This window comes from Leucoraja erinacea, chromosome 35 (genome assembly GCF_028641065.1).
Source record: "Leucoraja erinacea ecotype New England chromosome 35, Leri_hhj_1, whole genome shotgun sequence".
Taxonomy (NCBI): Eukaryota; Metazoa; Chordata; class Chondrichthyes; order Rajiformes; family Rajidae; genus Leucoraja; species Leucoraja erinaceus.
The window spans coordinates 6,003,102-6,025,405 of record NC_073411.1 but is presented as its reverse complement, the minus strand read 5'-3'; the positions used below and the strand labels follow the sequence as shown (position 1 = coordinate 6,025,405).

Here is a 22,304-nt window from a genome sequence, read left to right as displayed (position 1 = left end):
GTGTAAAGGGCCTGTCCCACTTACGTGTCCTTGGCACGCTAATTACGCCACGGTCCCGCGCGATTTCATGCGCCAGCACAGCTGTCTGGAGCACGTGACGTCATTTGAAGAAGGACGCAAAATGCTGGAGTAACTCAGCGGGACCGGCAGCATCTCTGGAGAGAAGGAATGGGTGACGCTTCGTGTCGAGAGTCTTCTTCAGTCTGAAAGAAGGGTCTTGACCCAAAACATCATCCATTCCTTCTCTCCAGAGATCCTGTCGGTCACGGTGAGTTACTCCTGCATTTTGTGTCTATCTTCAATTTTCTTGGCTTTGCTCTTGGAGGAGAAGTGGGGGCGGATCTGGACCCACAACGGCCGTGAGCCCCAGACCCAGGCTATCATTTGCCTGCTTCTGCTGCTGTTCGAGGTGAGACATTGCGTTGAGCCAGGGTCTTGGGGCTGTCCCACATTGGCCGTCAGTTACGTGACAGGCATTTGGCGCGTGAAGATTTATTTCGTGCACAACTATATATCCCTCCACGCTTCTCAGTGGACAGGCTATTTACTGTTCTGCCCCTAACACTATTAACACTTGATATTCTGATAAATAACACTGTGCTCAACTGGTCACTATCCTGTACTGCAACCCGTGAGAATAAGCTTTGAATTCTGAGGGTTTTTGTGAGGATCAATGGGGGGGAATTGTGTTTAATATGTTCATAAGTTCATAAATTATAGGAGAAGAATTAGGCCATTCGGCCCATCAAGTCTACTCCACCACTCAATCATAGGTAATCTATCTTTCCCGCTCAATCCCATAACCCTTGACACCCGCACTAATCAAGAATCTGTTAGTCTCCACATTAAAAACATCCACTGACTTGTGGCCTCCACAGATGTCTGTGGCAATACATTCCACAGATTCACCACCCTCTGACGAAAGAGGCTGTGCCCTCTGGTCCTAGACTGTAGCACTGGTGGAAACATCCCCTCCACATCCACTCTATCGGTGCCTGTCGCTATTCTGTAAGTTTCAAGGCTTCATCCTTCTAAACTCCAGCGAGTACAGACCCAGTGCTGTCAGACGATCATCATAAGTTAGCCCACTCATTCCTGGGATCATTCTCGTAATCCCCCCCCTGCACCCTCTCCAGAGCCAGCACATCCTTCCTCAGATACGGCAGCCAAAATTGCTCACAGTTGTAACATGTGCCAGTGATTTCAATGAGTACAATCTCATCTCAACTGCTTGAAAGACCAGTGGAAGCCATCTCAATAGCATCTCTCTTGTCAACATTAACATTGCTTCAAAGCAACATATCCTGTTGGTGGCCACAATACCAATCGTGGGTGTTTGTAAGTTGGATGAGTCATTTCCCTCATCGCAGAACTGACCACATGATAAAAGTGTATCTGCATTAGATACATTTTACATGCAACAGAAAACCAATTTGCTTCACCCTCTGCAGCTCCTAGAAACATAGAAACATAGAAATTAGGTGCAGGAGTAGGCCATTCGGCCCTTCGAGCCTGCACCGCCATTTAATATGATCATGGCTGATCATACAACTCAGTATCCCAAATTGTCCCAAAGATAGGATAGTATTAGAAACATAGAAATTAGGTGCAGGAGTAGGCCATTCGGCCCTTCGAGCCTGCACCGCCATTTAATATGATCATAGCTGATCATCCAACTCAGTATCCCGTACCTGCCTTCTCTCCATACCCTCTGATCCCCTTGGCCACAAGGGCCACATCTAACTCCCTCTTAAATATAGCCAATGAACTGGCCTCAACTACCCTCTGTGGCAGAGAGTTCCAGAGATTCACCACTCTCTGTGTGAAAAAAGTTCTCCTCATCTCGGTTTTAAAGGATTTCCCCCTTATCCTTAAGCTGTGACCCCTTGTCCTGGACTTCCCCAACATCGGGAACAATCTTCCTGCATCTAGCCTGTCCAACCCCTTAAGAATTTTGTAAGTTTCTATAAGATCCCCTCTCAATCTCCTAAATTCTAGAGAGTATAAACCAAGTCTATCCAGTCTTTCTTCATAAGACAGTCCTCCTGGATTTATACACTGTACCAAGCTATGCGATACTCAACTAATCCAGTTAACCAGAAACTCATAATCACTCCCTCTACCCCCCTCTCCCACTAAGCAAGAGGTACAGAAGTGTGAAAACGCACACCTCCAGATTCAGGGTCAGTTTCTTCCCTGCTGTTATCAGGCAACTGAACCATCCTGCCACCAACTAGAGAGCAATCCTTACCGACCATCTACCTCATTGGAGACCCTTGGACTATTTATAAGAAAGAACTGCAGATGCTGGAAAAATCGAAGGTAGACAAAAATGCTGGAGAAACTCCAGTCTGAAGGGTCTCGACCCGAAACATCACCCATTTCCTTCGCTCCATAGATGCTGCCTCAGCCGCTGAGTTTCTTCAGCATTTTTGTCTACCTTGGACTATCTTTGAGTCAATGACAGAAAACACTAAACATTAACACTGGACTTTATCTGAAAACAAATGCATTAAGATTTTGGGCGCTATTTTTTTGTGTCGAGCTGTGGCAGCTTTGACAGTCGGAGAGGGTAGTGATTCAAAGCTGTGGCAGCTTTTGAGTGTACAGTTCAGGGAAGATTGCAGCCAATAATCTTCCGAGAGTCGCCATCCTGATGCGGTGGGGATAAATCCACTGACTGGATAGCAGCCATGATCAAAATCGAATGGGGAAAAACACAAAGTCTTCAATTTATTGTGCTTCAACCAATATTTTATCTCAACAGAACATTCCCGAAGGCGGGACTGTCGAATGGCCTACACCTGCACCTATTGTCTACGTATCTATGTATCTATGTGACGTTTTGGGTCGGGACCCTTCTTCAGACGGAAGATCAGCATCAGTCTGAAGAAGGGTCCTGACCAAAAATGTCACCTAGCCACATTCTCCAGAGATGCTGGCTGAGTTACTCCAGCACTTTGCGACCTTTTGTGCAAACCTTTTGTGCAAACCGGCATCTATTGCCTAACACTTCAACTGAGTGAAGCATTATATCCATTAAACATTTGTGTGTAAATTAAGAACATTTCGTTTAAAATTAGCACATCATCGCTTCCTTCCCTAGGTTATTTCACTTCCTGCTTCCTATTTAACATCATTTTTTAATTTACAGTTTCTATTTCATCATCCATAACACAATGAATCAATATTTGGTTAACATTGGAACAGATAGTTAAGGTCACAATTCATCCGAATATCTGAACTCCACCATCACATTTCCCACATTTGATGACACCAATTTGTTAACAACTAAATTTGGTTCAAAGATTTTGATTTTTGCTACTGACAAAAACAGTACATCACAGTGAATCTATCTTGAGTGAAAGAACCATCATTGCCTGTGGTCCCACATTCAAGAACCTCCATCCTGCCCATCGATCCAACATAGAAACAAAGAAACATAGAAAATAGGTGCAGGAGTAGGCCATTCGGCCCTTCGAGCCTGCCCCGCCATTCAATATGATCATGGCTGATCATCCAAATCAATATCCCATACCTGTCTTCTCTCCATACCCCCTGATCCCTTTAGCCACAAGGGCCACATCTAACTCCCTCTTAAATATAGCCAATAAACTGGCCTCAACTACCTTCTGTGGCCGAAAATTCCACAGATTCGCCACTCTTGTGTAAAAAATGATTTTCTCATCTCGGTCCTAAAAGACTTCTCTCTTATCCTTAAACTGTGTCCCCTTGTTCTGGACTACCCCAACATTGGGAATAATCTTCCTGCATCTAGCCTGTCCAACCCCCTAAGAATTTTGTAAGTTTCTATAAGATCCCCCCCCCCAATCTTCTAGATTCTAGCGAGTACAAGCCGAGTCTATCCAGTCTTACAAGCAGAGTCTATCCAACGTCACGCATTGAAACATTACCTGTTGATTATCGAGCAGAGACAGATTTTTAATGAGCATCTTCAAGGAGGAATGCGGGGCAGAGAGATGGACATTATTAAGAACAAAATCCAGAGTTTAACCATTGAGACAGTTTTTGTTGAGCATGTGAAAGGGAGCAAACAATGGTGAAACTAAACTTGCTCTGAGAACCATCATAGACTCAATGGGCCAAATAGCCTCCTTAGTTTAGTTTAGTTTAGAGATACAGCAAGGACAGAAACAAGACATAGAAATTAGGTGCCTTTAGGCCATTCGGCCCTTCGAGCCTGCACCGCCAGATCATGTATCATCCACTCAGTGTACCTGACAGCATACCCCCTGATAATTAGCCACAAGGGCCACACCCTGGTCTCTATAGCCAATGCTGGCAAGCTACCCTCTGTGGCAGAGAGTCAGAGATTCACCACCCTGCGTGAAAAAAGTTCTGCTGCGCCATCGGTTTTAACCATTCCCCTTTATCCTTAAGCTGAGAAATTGAGTCGGACTCCCTAACATCGGGAACAGTGTTCCTGCATCTAGCCCCAACCCGAAGAATTTTGTAAGTTTCTATAAGATCCCCTCTCAATCTTCTAAATTTCCAGAGTATAAACCAAGTCAGAGTAGGGAAGATTGACAAGGACAAGTCTGGTGACATGACATGAGGCAATAAGGGACCTGAGATTTTAGGAGTAAATATGAGGGTGGGTCTCACCAAGACTTTACTCAGTAGAGTGGTCCTATACTGTGTGGCAATGAAAGCTTCCATTGAAGGTGGTACTGGAGCTGCCTGGTATGCCTACCTTCAATGTTTTTCTCGCTGCATCTCCCCCTTTCCCAAAAATAATTGGATAGTTATTTCCTGTTTTTGCCAACAGGTCCTTTGGCCCACTGGAGGGTTAACGTGGTCTGAGGCAGCAGGTATATGGGACTAGGGCTGCAAGCGCTGTATGTGTTCTGCTGCGCCACCGTGCCGTAGAAGGGAGAGATAGAGGCCTGTTTCACACCAGTGTAATTATTCCCAACCCGATCCATCCTTTTTATATGCTGCCTGGCCCGCTGAGTTACTCCAGCACTTTGTGTCGATCTTCGGTTTAAGCCAGCATCTGCGGTTCCTTTCTACACAGAGCTTTGGCAGTGTTTACATTTTAGGGTTTTGAAGGATCTTTGCGGCACTAATGAAGAAGGTTGACTTACCAGGCCCCCACAGTGAGGTACACTGTTCCTGGTGAGTGGGGCATCCTCCATTGTAACAGAAAGCCGCCCCTCTCTTACAAGGGGTCCCGTTCATGCGGAATGCATCTTTCGGGCATATGTTGGACGTGCCGTCACAGTTTTCCGAAAGGTCGCACTCGTCTCTGACTCTCCGGCACAGTGCGCCCGCGGCTTTGATCTACGAAGAGCGGGGAGAGCGGATTCACAGTCTCTTCCTGCACAGGGACCCTCACCTCTGCAGGATGCGGCAAGGCCTCTCGTTCACAGGGAAGAACGAGAGAGACGGGGGGAAGTAGACACAAGCAGGCAGAGACAATGAGTCAATGAGAGACAGAGAGAGGCAGATGCGGGCTGACAAGGAGAGAGTTAGTGGGAGAGGGGGGAGAGATGGAGACTCAGAGAGAGAAAGATGTAGAGAGAGCATGGACAAACGGGAGGGAGAGGGAGAGAGAGGGTGGGGAGGATGGGAGATGGAGGGAAACAGACAGACAAGGGTTTGAATGGCACAGTGGTTCCGTGCGCAAAGATCACAGCTCCAGTGAACAGATTCAATCCTAGCCTCGGATGCTGCCTGTGTGGAGTATGCATGTTCTCCATTTGACTGTGTGGGTTTTCCTGGATTCTCTGGTTTCTTCCCACATAATAATGCATGCCGATTGGTAAATTAATTGGAAATGGCCCCTAGGGTGCGTGTGAGTGGTAGAATCAGGGGGTAGAAGATGAGAAGGTGGGGAGTACAGAATGGCTTTGGGATTGATTGGTGTAAATGGATGGTTGATGTAGTCAGGTTGGGCTGAAGATCCTGCTTCTGTGCTGCAGCTCTCTCCGACTATGATAATACACAGGAACAATGAGGGAGCAAGAGAGAAACAAAATGAAGGCAGGGAAACACACACACACACTAAATATGCACTTACGCACACACACACTTACACACACACATTTACACACACACACACACACTTACACACACACACATTTACACACACACACACACTTACACACACACATTTACACACACACACACACACTTACGCACACACATTTACACACACAGGCATACACGCACAGGCATGCACTAACACACACACAAGTAAGTACACGCACGGATTTACACACACATGCACGTATGCACACACACACTTACACATGCACACACACTTACACACACACACTTACGCACACACATTTACACACACACATGCACATTTATACACACAGGCATACACCAACACACACACACGTACGTACACGCGTGGATTTGCACACACACACACACACACACGCACGTATGCACACACACACACACACACATGAACACTCATGTACACACTCGGATTTGCACACACACATGCCCGTACACACACACACACACACATGCCCGTACACACACACACACACGTAGGCACCCACACACACATAAACACACATGAACACACACGTACGCACGTGGACACACACACGCACATACACATAAACACATGTACACACACACAGGTATGGACAAAATAAACTGAGAGCAAAAAAGAGAAAGTAGATACAATTTATTGCAAATTCTGAAATCTCGTTTCAAACTCAAAGTTACTCAGCGGATCGGGCAGCACATCTGGAGGACATGGTTTGATGGAGTTTCAGGCCGGGACCCTTCTTCCTCACCCAAAACGTCACCTATCCATGTCCTCCAAGGGTGTCGGCCAACCCACTGAGTTTCCCCAACAATTAGCATTCTACTGAAGGAGAAAGGAGACACATACACTGGGAGAGACCAGAGGGAGAGGGGGTGCAGGAAGGTGTAAGGAGAAGCAGTGAACGGGTAACGAAGCTCAGAGTAGCACCAGATGAAGGAAGATAGAACGGACTGGATGGATCGAAGGTACCTTGCAATCCTGGCAGCATTCTCCATCTGCACACTGGGCTTCCTCTTTCAGTTTGCATGTCCGAGGGTCACAACAAGGATTTTGACATTCCTGTGGGTGACAAGATACCATGAGGGGCCACCTCCACCACCACACCACCACACCCTCGCCGACAGAGGGAAGCTTGCCCACCGAGGGACGCTCAGCGCCAATTGGGGCACTCAAGCCGGGCTCGCCCACCGCGGACTCCGAACTCGGCCCTGAGCCACCGGCGTTGACGGGACCCCGTTGCCGAGAGCGAGGAGGGGCCCGTGAGCAACCGCTGAGAGCGAGGGGGGCTGTCGAGAGCTTCCTGGTTGGGGGACACCGAGATAGGAGGGTGGGCCTGGCTGGGGAGGTGGGGGGGAGGGGGGTGGGGGGGCCGGGGGGGCTGCTGTCCTGGAGATGAGGAGGGAGGCTAGGACAGTGAACTATTGTAACTTTGTGGTGACACTTGTGTACTAGCTAGGTGAGGTCTGCCACATGATATTACCTGGTTATACACAACACAAAGCATTTCACTGTACCTAGGTGTAGATGACAAGACCTTCTGAATGTTGAGTCAGCAGGGCAGCACTCTGCAAATCGCCAACTGGGACATTTTTTACATTTTTAGCAAGCCAATTAATCCAATTAACCTACAAGCCTGTACGTCTTTGGAGTGTGGGAGGAAACCGAAGATCTCGGAGAAAACCCACGCAGATCACGGGGAGAACGTGCAAACTCCATACAGGCAGCACCCGTAGTCGGGATCGAACCCGGATCTCCGGCGCTGCATTTTGCTGTGAGGCAGCGACTCTACCGCTGCACCACCGTCAAAGAATATCGGGGGGGGGGGGGGGGAGAGCGTACATCTCTGACACATGTCTGAAGAAGGGATTCGGCCCGAAACGTCGCCTATCTCCTTCGCTCCATAGATGCTGCTGCACCCGCTGATGTTTCTCCAGTATTTTTGTGTACCTTCGAAAACGTACATCTGATGACTCGTGCGGGATCGAAGGGCCGAATGGCCTACTCCTGCACCTGTTACCTATTGACTGACTGCCTGACCCAGCTAGCGTGTGTTAATCGGTGGTGCAGGTCTGAATCTGCACCACATTTATACAGCAGGCGTAAATGACCTCGAAGAGTTGCGACCTGCACTGTCGAAGCTGGTATTAGCCCAGGTAGCTCTTTGTGAACTAGTATGGACTGAATGGCCTTTTTTTTCCAGTTAACAGATACAGCGCGGAGCGGGCCCAGCCAGTCCGTGCCGGTACACTAACACCATCCTACCCACACCAGAGAAAGTTTACATTTATACCAAGCCAATTAACCTACCGAACCTGTACGTCTTTGGAGTGTGGGAGGAATCCAGCGATCCCGAGAAAACCCACGCCGTTTATGTGGAGAACATACAAACTCCGTGCAGCCAAATGCCTGTAGTCAGGATCGAACCCGGGTCTCTGGCGCTGTTAGGCAGCAACTCTACCGCTTGTGCCATCCATGCCACCTTTATAATGCTGGAAGGGAAGCCTGTCTGCCTGTGTCTTTGGGCACAGGGAAGGAGATACATTGAGACAGAGGGAGAGGTAATACAGGTAGTCAGGGGATGCAGGGACAGGTAAAGGGCCTGTCCCACCTGGGCGACATTTACGTGACATCATTCGCGCACATACATAGGCAGTGATGGGCGGTCACGCCCGGCACCCCAGGATTTTGGGATGTACAAAATCTTCACGTGCCATCTGCATGTTGCGCAAATGACGCCCAAGTGGGACAGGCCCTTAAGGAGACGGAGCGGTAAGTTCTGAGCTTAGCTTCCCACCCACTGCGTCTCCTTGCGTCTCCTTGCATCACCTACTTGCATCTTGCATCACCCTACCTGTATTAATTCTCCCTCTGACTCTTACCCTGTGGATCTGCTCTACGCTACCTGGCTGCCCAACCTCTGGACTGGGAGTTACAAATGCTGCACGATCAAACAAGGGGTGAGAACAAGCGATGGTCTCATTGAAACACACTGATCATTTGCTAAGGCATCGCAGAGCTGCACAATGGCGAGAAAAATGTGTTTGTAAGCCAGAACGTGCTGGAGGAAATCAGTGAGTCCGGTAGCATCGCTGGAGGACAGGGACCCGAAACAGCATCTAATCTTGTTCTCCACATGTGCTACTTACTCCAGCACTTTGTGCTTTACTCAAGATTCGAGCACCTGCAGTGTCTGGAAGGGAATTGCTGTTGCTGGTTCACACCGAAGATCGACATAAAGTGCTGGAGTAACTCAGCGGGTCAGGCAGCATCTCTGGAGAAAAAGGGATGGGTGACGTTTTGGGTCAGGAAGACGTCAGGGATTCTTCTTCAGTCTGTCTGAAGACGTCTGAAGAAGGGTCCTGACCTGAAACATCACCCATCCTTTTTCTCCAGAGATGCTGCCTGACCCGCTGATTTTCTCTTGCACTTTGGTATAATGCAGCATTTGGAGTTCTTTGTTTCTACATCTCATTAACCCTCTTGGCTTTTCGGATATGGGAGGAAACGAACCTGAAGGAGGGTGCGCATCAACCCAAAACGTTACCCATCCCATTTCTCCAGAGATGCTGCCTGACCCGCTGAGCTATTCCTGCACGCTGTATACATTTACGTCCATATCATGGATACTAGAGCAAGATCTTTGGTCCTTACCTTGGCAGTTCCACAGTCACAGTCTTCCCCCTTCTCTACAAAGTGGTTCCCGCAGATGGGTGCCGCCACAATCTCTTCCAGGCTGGGAACGTCACGCATGCACGACGCCGTGTGTGACAAGGTGAAGCTCTGGAAGTTCTGGTGACTGCACGAACTGAACTCTGTCGGCAAGGAAGCGCTATCGAGAAAGAATAGAAGAAATGACATTTACATGGACTCGCAGAGTCCTTTGGTGCAGAAAGTGGGCTCCTGTAAAATGACTAGAAAGTAGCCTGTCCCACCCCTTAAGAACTTTGTAAGTTTCTCTTAGATCCACCCTCAATCCTCTAAATTCTAGCGAATACAAGCCAAGTCTATCCAGTCTTTCTTCATATGAAAGTAATTATGTAACACAAACATCTACTTGCTAATATCCATGTGTTTTAAGCAAAGAAAATGTTACAGAACATGTTATAAGCACTAAAGGCCTTCATATTGATTTGCATGGGTGTTAGGGGTAATGGTGTGGAGGCAGGAAAATGGGGTTCAGAGGGAAAGCCATGATTGAATGATGGAGTAGACTTGATGAGCTGAATGGCATAATTCTTCTCCTATAACTTATGAACGTAGTTCTAGCTCTCCCTCATTCACAAAAACTCTCAGAGAGTCTAAGGAAGGGACTCATCATGAAACGTCACCCATTCCTTCTCTCCAGAGATGCTGCCTGCCTCGCTGAGTTACTCCAGCTTTCTGCGCCTATCTTCAGTGTAATAGCCCATTGATTCCATCAACCTCTTGGTTCTCATCCATGAAGGGTTGATGGTAGAGTTACCCTGGTTATAGAGTCCAGGCAATGGCTTTCCAGCCCTTTGAATTGTAGCCAGGGGTGGGTTATTGCAACCTTCATGTGGTCCGCCCTGTTTCGACGAATGCAATCAACCCGGTGTGCACAATCAAGTAATATCAAATAGAACAAGTTAACCATATAACCATATAACCATATAACCATATAACCATATAACAATTACAGCACGGAAACAGGCCATCTCGGCCCTACAAGTCCGTGCCGAACAAATTTTTTTTCCCCTTAGTCCCACCTGCCTGCACTCATACCATAACCCTCCATTCCCTTCTCATCCATATGCCCATCCAATTTATTTTTAAATGATACCAATGAACCTGCCTCCACCACTTCCACTGGGAGCTCATTCCACACCGCCACCACTCTCTGCGTAAAGAAGTTCCCCCTCATATTACCCCTAAACTTCTGTCCCTTAATTCTGAAGTCATGTCCTCTTGTTTGAATCTTCCCTATTCTCAAAGGGAAAAGCTTGTCCACATCAACTCTGTCTATCCCTCTCATCATTTTAAAGACCTCTATCAGGTCCCCCCTTAACCTTCTGCGCTCCAGAGAATAAAGACCTAACTTATTCAACCTATCTCTGTAACTTAGTTGTTGAAACCCAGGCAACATTCTAGTAAATCTCCTCTGTACTCTCTCTATTTTGTTGACATCCTTCCTATAATTGGGCGACCAAAATTGTACACCATACTCCAGATTTGGTCTCACCAATGCCTTGTACAATTTTAACATTACATCCCAGCTTCTAATCCTACAACTTTAGGCTGTGCACGCTATACGCGAGAAGAAGAAGAAGAATTGTAGCCACAGATGAGCCGTGTTTTTCCAGGGTGCGGGGGATTACATCTCACTTACCTTAAGACCGGAGACATGATGCATGATGCGGATTTGCACAAGCAAGCGTTATTGTCGTGATTCATGCCCAAGTTGTGTCCCATCTCATGAGCCATGGTCGAGGCAACTCCATGAACATTGGACGTATGATCCTTAGAAAAGACGTCAGACTTATCCACCCGTGACCGACCCGAGAGCATTTCCCAAACCCAGAACCTCTATTGCCAAGAGTAATTGAGTAATTAGAGATACGGCGAAGAAGCAGGCCGTTTGCCCACCGAATCCACGCCGACCAGTTCAATAATCACTTGTTCAATCCTACACTCGCAATGTTTCAGAAACATTTAGACAGATACATGGATAGGGCAGGTTTTAGAGAGAGAGACTAGACCAAGTGCAAACCCGTTGGGTCTGCTCCCCCAATGGTGTGATCCCCCAACCCAATATTCCACCATGCACCCGTCTCCTCCAATGGAACTGAAGCCGTTCTCAAAAGTAAGATTCCAGCACTGCCCTGCCTCTTTAAAAAAAAATCCCTGCCTGCTGCAGCAGTGAAAAGTTCAGTGTTCCTGTCTTGCAACATTGTTTTGAAGTGTGTTGGAAGCTGAGGAAGGAGCAGCCGTCAACGAATCGAAAGGCAGGAAGGGATCCGTACTGCAGGCGGACTGATTTGAGTTTTATATATATATAGATAGATAGATAGATAGATATGGGCCAAAAGCAGGCAGGTGGGACTAGCTGAGATGGGACATGCTCTTCATGTGGCACGTTGGGCCAAAAGACTTGTTTCCACACTGTATTACTATATGGTCCCCCCGTACACCAGCAATATCCTACACACTCAGGACACTTTACAATTTAGAGAAGCGATTAAGCTACAAACCCGCATGTCTTTGATTTGTGGGAGGAAACCGGAGCACCCGGAAAAAACCCATTAATTGGCTCGAGTAAAAATTGAAAATTGTTCCCACTATGTAGGTAGTGCTAGTGTACGGGGTGATTGCTGGTCGGCGCGGACTCGGTGGGCCGAAGGGCCTGTTTCTGCGCTGTATCTCTAAAGTCTAAAGCTTAGTTTGGTTGTTTTGTTTATTCTTGTCACTCGTACAGTATAATGTGGATAAATGTGAGGTTATCCACTTTGGTGGCAAGAACAGGAAGGCGGGTTATTATCTGAATGGTGTCAGATTAGGAGAAGGGGACGTGCAACGAGACCTGGGTGTGCTTGTACATCAGTCGCTGAAAGTAAGCATGCAGGTACAGCAGGCGGTGAAGAAAGCTAATTGGCCTTCATTGCGAGAGGATTTGAGTTTAGGAGCAAGGAGGTCCTTCTGCAGTTGTAGAGGGTAATGGTGAGACCACACCTGGAGTATTGTGTGCAATTTTGGTCCCCTAATTTGAGGAAGGACATTATTGCTATTGAGGGAGTGCAGCGTAGGTTCACCAGGTTAATTCCTGGGATGGCAGGACTGACGTATGATGAAAGAATGGATCGACTGGGCTTGTATTCGCTAGAATTTAGAAGGATGAGAGGATATCTTATGGAAACATGTACAATTCTTGGAGGATTGGACAGGGTAGATGCAGGAAAAATGTTCCCGATGTTGGGGGAGTCACAGTTGAAGAATAAGGGTACGGCCATTTAGGACTGAGACGAGGAAAAACTTTTTTACCCAGAGAGTTGTGAATGTGTGGAATTCTTTACCGCAGAAAGCAGTGAAGGCAAATTCACTAGATATTTTCAAGAGAGAGTTAGATGTAGCTCTGAAGGCTGAGGGAATCAAGAGATATGGGGGAAAAAGCTGGAATGGGGTACTCATTTTGGATGATCATATTGAATGGTCAAAGGGCTGAATGGCCTACTCCTGCACCTATTTTCTACGTTACTATGTACCAAGATGCATTGAAAAGCTGTGTGTGCTAAAGGCTTAAAGCCTCAAGTCTATTAATTGGGAACAACCGTGCAAATTGGTTCAGGCAACTCATCGCATCAAGCCCGCTCTGTGAGTGTGAAGCGTACCTGATTAATCGCTCCAGAGCCCCCTGTACACATGGCAGACACTTGAGCCAAGCCAATGGTGTCTCCATTGAAATCCACGTAACTGGAAATAGGAGACGACATTATGCGCTTAGTTACAAAGAAGGACCCGGCGTGGGGGGGGGGGTAGGGTGGTGGGGGGGGGGGGTGGGGGGGGGGGGGGGTGGGTTCGAGGGGAGGGGGTAGAACAAAAGGAGTACTGTGTGGGTTACTTTGCAACTTCGACGGACCCTTTATGTGGTGACTCTTTGCATACCTTGGTCATGCAAAATGAAGACTATCACTATGACTTATCTCAATTGACAATCAAGCATCATTCTGTCATTCACTCCTTTTGTCCATGTGACTACCTTATCCATCACAGGTCTAACATCCCTGTTGTCTTTGTGAAATTCCAGGGGTGTCTTCAGGCGAGAAACATGGACATGAGTTGGCTTTGGTAAATCTTTAAATTGTCCTATTGTAGGTATGTTGCAAAACCTACCTTAAGCGTCACTGCAGATCTGTCCAAGCCCGTGTGCGTGATTTTGGCGCCGTTGAGAGGGGGGCGGGTTTAAAACGCGATTTTCCCTAGGCTATTCAAATCGAGCTTGTTCAGCCTACTTAGTTGCTGACGAAAAATCGCTGGGAGATTCTTTCGCTGGAGCTATTTTTTAATTTAAATGGTTAATTTAATTGTTATAGTAGGTTAAAAATTAACCTCTAAACCCGCGACCGCCAACAACGGGACGGATCTCACACAGGGGACAACGGAAGGTAGGTTGTTTATTTTTACATTAAAAAGGGCCTCTTAAGATCCCTTTATACAAAGTTTTATGTTGCGAGTAGCCCCATTAAAATCCCGCATTATTTTTCTGGGCATTTAGGGTACAAATTCACCGCAATGGGAACGTTCTAAACCTGCGCGTTCCACGTAGTTCCACAGGATCCCACTCGAAAGCTGATTTAAATGGCCATTAATTTACAGCAATTGAACACTAAATTCCTTCCATTTGGCCTATAAATTAATGTAAATGAGATTTAAAAATCATGTTTTATTGTGAATTCTTTGTGAATGTTATTTGGACACTTAGGCTATTTAAAAATGTTAATCTTTTAAAGAAATGGATAGATGTTTAGATCTAGTAATTGAAGTTTGGAATTAACTACAATTGGGTAACTAACTAATTATATGCTTTAATTTCAGGTCATCCAAGTAGGATTGTTTCATATTTGTTTCAGAATGCTTCAATCTATAATAACTGAAAATGTCTTTCAGTTCTCTTAATTTTTAAGAAAGTTATGGCCATTTCACTGCCCTCGATCACAGCTTTTGTGTTAAGTCAATGGAAAATCAATAGGGAACAAGAATCTAATTTCCGAGTATGAAAATGGCCATAACTTTTTTAATACTGAAGATATGAAAGTGAATTAGGTGCAAATTAAACTTATTTTTGTGCTTTATCTGATGAGATAAATTGCAGACTTGAATTTTAAAATCTCAAAATGTTTGTAACATTGCAGCCTAGTGTGTAGAATAGTGCTTGTGTATAGGGTGATCATTGTTCGGCGCGGACTCGGTGGATCAAGGGCCTGTGTCCACTCTGTATCTCTAAACTAAACTAAACTAAACTAAATGAACGAATTGCAAGGAAGCCACTGCCCTGTTTCCACCAACACTTACGTGATGAATTGGATGTTGTCATGAGCGTGCTTTGGTCGAAGTTGCTGGTTGCGCCAGGACAAGACGTTTTTCAGAGTCTGGTCGGAATCTCGTAGAACATCTATTTTATCTTGCCTGGACCAGATCTCCAGACCAACCAGGGCCACATGTGTTCTCAACGGCCTGTACAGCTGCGGAAAGCAAGAAGTAAGTGTTGGGAATATCGATTACGACCTCTTAGGGCACTGTAAACTCCTTCAAAGGAGATTTGACATTAGGCTAATCACAGCCAATGTGGTTGGCACTGGAGAGTGGCACCTTGGTCCGCTGTGGATCTGATTGAAGGGCAAACACGCACGAGGGGCCAAATGGCCATTTTCTATTTCAATTGATGACAGTTTCATGTATTTTGGTAAATGTCAGGAAAAGAACGACGTGTCTTTGTGGACCACTGCGGACTGCACTTTCACCTCTGGGATAACGTTATGGATTCATGTTTCACTCTGTTCGGAGGGGATATTTGATAGAAGTACATCACAAGTATATCCAGCACCCACCGACCGACTGACTGATCGATCCATCGATTGATCCATCGAGCGATCAATCCACACCGATCAATGAATCGATCGATTGATCAAACCATCGGTCAATCAATTATGATAGGCATAGAGAGGGTAGATAGAACCTCTCTCCCATGGTGGAAATGTCATGACTAGAGAGCATATAGACAATAGACACTAGGTGCAGGAGTAGGACATCCTGAACACTGGCACCAGGGAGGCAACAGACCATCCTCCCATCTTGTCTGCCGCCACAGAATCTCCTGTCCGCTCCTCGGACAATGGAATCACCCATCACTAGGGCTCTGCCCGACGTAAGTCTCGCCGGTCGAGTCCCATCTCTGGGACTGGAGCCACCGATGTGTCTGCAGCTCGGACTGGGAACGTTGTCTCCCCGGACAGTTCCCTAGAGGGCGTACCTGTTTTCATTAGGCACTGCCACCTGGGTCTCCTGCACTCCACCAAATATACAGTAGATGTAAGGTGAGAGGGTGAACGTTTAAAGGTGAAGTGTCGGGCAAATTATCTGCATGAGAATTGTAGGTGCCTGGAACCTGCTACAAGGGGTAGTGGCGGAACCAAATAAGTTAGTGTCTTTTAGATAAGTATATGGATATGCAGGGATAGGAGGGATAAAGGATTACATTCAGGCAGAGGAGATTAATTTGGCATCAGACATTGTGGGCTGGAGAGCCTTTTCCTCTGTTGTACTGCTCCATCGAAGATAGACACAAAATGTCGGAGTAACTCAGCAGGACAGGCAGCATCTTTATTCCTTCTCTCCCGAGATGCTGCCTGTCCCGCTGAGTTACTCCAGCGTTTTGTGTCTACCTTCGATTTAAACCAGCATCTGCAGTTCCTTCCTACACACTGTGCTGTTCTATGGTCTATGTTCATTCCAGAGGGCTGAGACACACAACCAACTATTCCCCGTCCCAGTGTGATGCTGAGAGGGAGACGGCACAGTCAGGGCCGACATCTATCTTTCAGGGTTGAGATGTTAAACGATATTTTCTTCCAGGAGGGTAAAATATTTCAAAGAACCAAATCGAAAGTAGTGGGGTTAACCTCTAACCAGGTTTGTGAAATCTTGTGGCATTGTGAAAAAAAAACGTTGCCACTCAGCCTGGTTCATCACAGGCACAGCCTTCCCCACCATCGGAAGCATCCTCACGAGTTCCTGTCTCAACTGGTGGCTTCTATCATCCCTACAGTCCAGTCCATACCCTCTTCTCACTGCTACCATTGGGCAGGCGGTACAGACGACCACAAGACCACAACACATCGGAGCAGAATTAGGCCATTTGGCCCATTGAGTCTACTCTGCCCTTCGATCATGGCTGATCATTTTTGCCTCTCAACCCCATTCTCCTGCCTTCTTCCCGTAACCACTGGGGTAATAGCTTAGGGCAGTGGTTCCCAACCTTTTTTTAGTTCATGGCCCCCTTGGAATATTTTAATATTTCTGTGCCCCCCCCCCCCCCACCCCCCCTGACATTATTAGCGGAAAAAAGTACTTCAATATTATAATACCTTCCATAAAAATATCAGTGTCTATTCATTGCACGTATATATTCTCTTTTACTCTATTCCACAAACATCAAAAATATTTCAACGACATAGATTAAAATTTATTAGAACTGAAATTTAGGAGGTAGCTCTGTGGCCCCCATCATTGAACCTGTGGTCCCCTGAATCCCCAATGTTTTCTGTGGCCCCCCCTGAATATTTGCCATGGCTCATTTGGGGCCATATGGCCCCAGGTTGGGGATCACTGGCTTAGGGGACAGGTCTGAAGGTCATACTGTGACCAGAGTTGACAATGGATCACAATGAGCCAAAGAGCCAGGTTGCAGTGGCAATTGTGTGTGATGGTTTTTGGATAAGGATGCAAGAACATAGCAAAGAGAAGCATGAGAGACACAAAATGCTGGAGTAACTCAGCGGGACATAGGTTGAAGATAGGTTGAATAAGTTAGGTCTTTATTCTCTGGAGCACAGAAGGTTAAGGGGGGACCTGATAGAGGTCTTTAAAATGATGAGAGGGATAGACAGAGTTGATGTGGACAAGCTTTTCCCTTTGAGAATAGGGAAGATTCAAACAAGAGGACATGACTTCAGAATTAAGGGACAGAAGTTTAGGGGTAATATTAGGGGGAACTTCTTTACGCAGAGAGTGGTAGCGGTGTGGAATGAGCTCCCAGTGGAAGTGGTGGAGGCAGGTTCATTGGTATCATTTAAAAATAAATTGGATAGGCATATGGATGAGAAGGGAATGGAGGGTTATGGTATGAGTGCAGGCAGGTGGGACTAAGGGGAAAAAAATTTGTTCGGCACGGACTTGTAGGGCCGAGATGGCCTGTTTCCGTGCTGTAATTGTTATATGGTTATATGACATGCAGAGAGAAGGAATGGGTGACGTTTCGGGTCGAGACACTTCTTGAGACTCATACACAAAGAGAACTGTGAGCTGGATATCAGTCAGGGAAGAGTAAGCAACATGATTTATAACAGCGAGAGAGCCCTCTGCAATGGGAAGGGTCCTGGTCCAATTAGACTGTAGACACACTGCAACAGGAGGTCAAGATTTTAGAGTTACTCACCAGGTTGATGTGATTGACAGCTTCAAACACCCTGCTCCGCACCGCTTCCACTGACCCGAAGCGTCGGAACTGAGAGGCAAGAAGAGGAGGAGCCATTAGACCTGATTCCATCAAGACGACCTGGTAGCTTTATAGGGAACTGATCCTTGGAGCGCGGGAGGATGATGGGTGATGTAATAGAGGTGTACATGGATCGGGGTAGATGGGTAGATGCACAGATTCGCTTGCTCAGAGTAGGGGATTCGAGAACCTAAGGGGTAACTTTTCCGCACATACGGTGGTGGGTGTTTGGAACGAACTGCCGGAGGAGGAAGTCGAGGCCAGTGCGATCACAACGTTTGAGAAACATTTAGACAGGTACATGGTAGACAAAAGTGCTGGAGAAACTCAGCGGGTGCAGCAGCATCTATGGAGCGAAGGAAATAGGCAACGTTTCGGCACGAAACGTTGCCTATTTCCTTCGCTCCATAGATGCTGCTGCACCCGCTGAGTTTCTCCAGCACTTTTGTCTACCTTCGATTTTCCAGCATCCGCAGTTCCTTCTTAGACAGGTACATGGATAGGTTTGGAGGGATATGGGCCAAACGCAGGCAGGTGGGACCAGTGTAGATGGGACATGTTGGCCGGTGTGGGCAAGTTGGGCTGAAGGTACTGTTTCCACACTGTATGACTCTATGACTCTATATAAAACATCGTACAGTTCTTCCTGTGTGTGGGCAGTGATGAGGAAGTCTTCTCCTCCCTCTTACACAAGCTACATGAAATTGACTCTGCCTCTGTCCTGTTTCACAGAGCGCTATTAGCCATCTCATGACGCTCTTCCTAGAACCTAGCAAGCCACAGTCTTGAATCATCCTCCAGCCCACACCATTACATTGCGGGAAGTCCCGCTGAGTTACTCCAGCATCTTGTGTCTTTCTCATCAGGCTGGCTGGCTCCGTCGTTGGAGTTGGAGTTGGAGTTGGATTCATGGGAGGTTGGTCTTGGAGGGGAGGATGCTCCTCAAACTGCGGAGCATCCTGGACAATACAGCTCACCCCCTCCGTGACACACTGGTCAACCTGAGGAGCACCTTCAGCAACAGACTGGTTCCACCAAGAACGCCACAGGAAATCCTTCTTCCCTGTGGCTATCAAGCTTTACAACTCTTCCCCCTTCTGTCGTGGGGTAGACAGAGACTGACTGCCTGATTCTTCCCACCCCTCCCTAATCTTTGCACATCCCCAAAGCCTTTCCGCTCGTTATTTCAATTTCATGTTTCATGTATTTTTTTCATGACTGTTGGCAGATAAATAACGTTGGCATCATATGGTATCATTCCGCATCACAGCTTTGTGAAGGGAATGAAAGATGAATGTTTGGGTTTGGTAGTAAACATTGAGATGGTTTAGTTTAGTTTAGTTTAGAGGTACAGCACGGAAACAAGCCCTTCGGCCCACCGAGCCCGCACTGCCCAATGATCCCCGCACATTAATACTAGCCTAAATATACTTATAAACATAGAAATATAGAAACATAGAAATTAGGTGCAGGAGTAGGCCATTCGGCCCTCGAGCCTGCACCGCCATTCAATATGATCATGGCTGATCATCCAACTCAGTATCCCGTACCTGCCTTCTCTCCATACCCCCCCTGATCCCTTTAGCCACAAGGGCCACATCTAACTCCCTCTTAATTATAGCCAATGAACTGTGGCCTCTACTACCCTCAGCGGCAGAGAGTTCCAGAGATTCACCACTCTCTGTGTGAAAAAAGTTCTCCTCATCTCGGTTTTAAAGGATTTCCCACTTATCCTTAAGCTGTGACCCCTTGGGACTTGGGACAATTTACATTCATACCAAGCCAATTAACCTACAAACCTGTATGCCTTTGGAGTGTGGGAGGAAACCAAAGATCTCGGAGAAAACCCACGCAGGTCACATACAAACTCCATACAGACAGCACCCGTAGTCAGGATCGAACCCGGGTCTCTGGTGCTGCAAGCGCTGTAAGGCAGCAACTCTACCTCTGTGCCACCGGTTAATAGACAACAAGTGGGGCGCCTCAGTATGTACATGTATGATTGCCCGCATTCCCCGGAGGTGTCACTGTGGAATTACCAATGGCACAATGGAACTCAGCTGGATCTACCTGGCCAACATACAACGCAAACCACACTGGGTCGGGAAAGAGACACGAGAAAAATGTATTTCACCACTTGAATCAGACATTTGAATGGACCTCCTGTGAGCTAGTGATTAATTTCACGATCTTCCAATCTACCTCATTGTGGCCATGCGCTTTTTAAAATCTGCACTTACACGTATTCTGCATTCAGTTTCTTTACTTTTTGTTACACCTCCTGATGTACACATGGCGTGGTATGATTTCCCTTAGCAGCCAATACAAAGTTTCTCACTGTATCTTGGTACAGGTGAGAATTATAAACCAGTGGCAATAAATCACCATCACCAGAGGCACCGAAACCTTTGCCAACCCAATTCAGCGGAAGCCTCACTCACCTCTGCGGTATCTGTTACCACGAACATTTCAATGTATTTCTTTGCCTTCAGGAAGTCACTCCTCTGCAATGGAAAGGTATAGTCAATGCAACATGACCCCAGCAATTCTGATTAGTTAGTTTGGTCTAGTTTAGAGATACAGCACAGAAACAGGCCCGTCGGCCCACCGTGTACACACCGACCAGCGACCCTGCACATTAACACCACCCTACACAGACTAGGGATGGTTTACATTTACGTGGTGAAGGAAAGAGCGTTCACGTCTCGGCCCTGTTTCCACCAACACTCACAAGAAGCACAAGAAGCGAATGGTATGTTAGCTTTCATTGCAAAAGGATTTGAGTATAGGAGCAGAGAGGTTCTACTGCAGTTGTACAGGGTCTTGGTGAGACCACACCTGGAGTATTGCGTACAGTTTTGGTCTCCAAATCTGAGGAAGGACATTATTGCCATAGAGGGAGTGCAGAGACGGTTCACCAGATTGATTCCTGGGATGTCAGGACTGTCTTATGAAGAAAGACTGGATAGACTTGGTTTATACTCTCTAGAATTTAGAAGATTGAGAGGGGATCTTATAGAAACTTGCAAAATTCTTAAGGGGTTGGACAGGCTAGATGCAGGAAGATTGTTCCCGATGTTAGGGAAGTCCAGGACAAGGGGTCACAGCTTAAGGATAAAGGGGAAATCCTTTAAAACCGAGATGAGAAGAACTTTTTTCACGCAGAGAGTGGTGAATCTCTGGAACTCTCTGCCACAGAGGGTAGTTGAGGCCACTTCATTGGCTATATTTAAGAGGGAGTTAGATGTGGCCCTTGTGGCTAAGGGGATCAGGGGGTATGGAGAGAAGGCAGGTACGGGATACTGAGTTGGATGATCAGCCATGATCATATTGAATGGCGGTGCAGGCTCGAAGGGCCGAATGGCCTACTCCTGCACCTAATTTCTATGTTTCTATGTTTCTAAACGCAAGACGCCATATGCAGATGCTGAGAAGTGTGGCTGAACAATTGATAATCTGCTATGTGAACTCGATAAGAAGAAGATTTACATTCATACCAAGCCAATTAATCTACAAGCCTGGACGTCTTCGGAGTGTGGGAGGAAACCGAAGATCTTGGAGAAAACCCGCGCAGGTCACGGGGGGAGCGTATAAACTCCGTACAGACAGCACCCGTAGTCGGAATGATCCCGGGTCTCTGACACTGCATGCGCTGTAGGGCAGCAACTCTGCTGCTGCGCACACGTGTTATTGTTCTCATTGTTACAAAAACAGTGTGTAACCAAATAAGAAATTTACCCCAATGTTTCACAAGCATTGCACGCTTCACAAGGATGGTTTACACGGATGTTGCCAGGACTCGGGCGCCTGAGCTATCGGGAGAGGATAGCCGGCTAGGACTCTATTCCTAGATGAGGGGTGTATTGGCTCATGAGGGGAATATATAGGGTAGATGCATATAATCTTTTACCCAGGGTAGGGGAATCAAGATCCCGAGGACATGGGTTTAAGGTGCGAGGGAAAAGATTTAACAGGAACCTAAGGTGTTACTTTATCACGGAGTTTGATGTGTATGTGGAATGAGCTGCCAGAGGAAATAGTTGA

General features: G+C 46.9%; 1 protein-coding gene across 1 annotated transcript in view; it reads right to left on the bottom strand.

The window, feature by feature from the left end:
- Nucleotides 1-22,304, bottom strand: part of LOC129713219 (zinc metalloproteinase-disintegrin-like batroxstatin-1) — a 55,649-nt gene that overhangs the window by 15,340 nt on the left and 18,005 nt on the right. The window contains exons 7-14 of the mRNA XM_055662145.1: nucleotides 20,702-20,764; nucleotides 18,201-18,269; nucleotides 15,059-15,228; nucleotides 13,378-13,459; nucleotides 11,382-11,512; nucleotides 9,686-9,863; nucleotides 7,004-7,093; nucleotides 5,109-5,304 (exon numbers count right to left, since the gene is read on the bottom strand). Of these exons, the coding sequence (XP_055518120.1) occupies nucleotides 5,109-5,304; nucleotides 7,004-7,093; nucleotides 9,686-9,863; nucleotides 11,382-11,512; nucleotides 13,378-13,459; nucleotides 15,059-15,228; nucleotides 18,201-18,269; nucleotides 20,702-20,764 (979 nt within the window). The remainder of the gene's footprint in view (nucleotides 1-5,108; nucleotides 5,305-7,003; nucleotides 7,094-9,685; nucleotides 9,864-11,381; nucleotides 11,513-13,377; nucleotides 13,460-15,058; nucleotides 15,229-18,200; nucleotides 18,270-20,701; nucleotides 20,765-22,304) is intronic.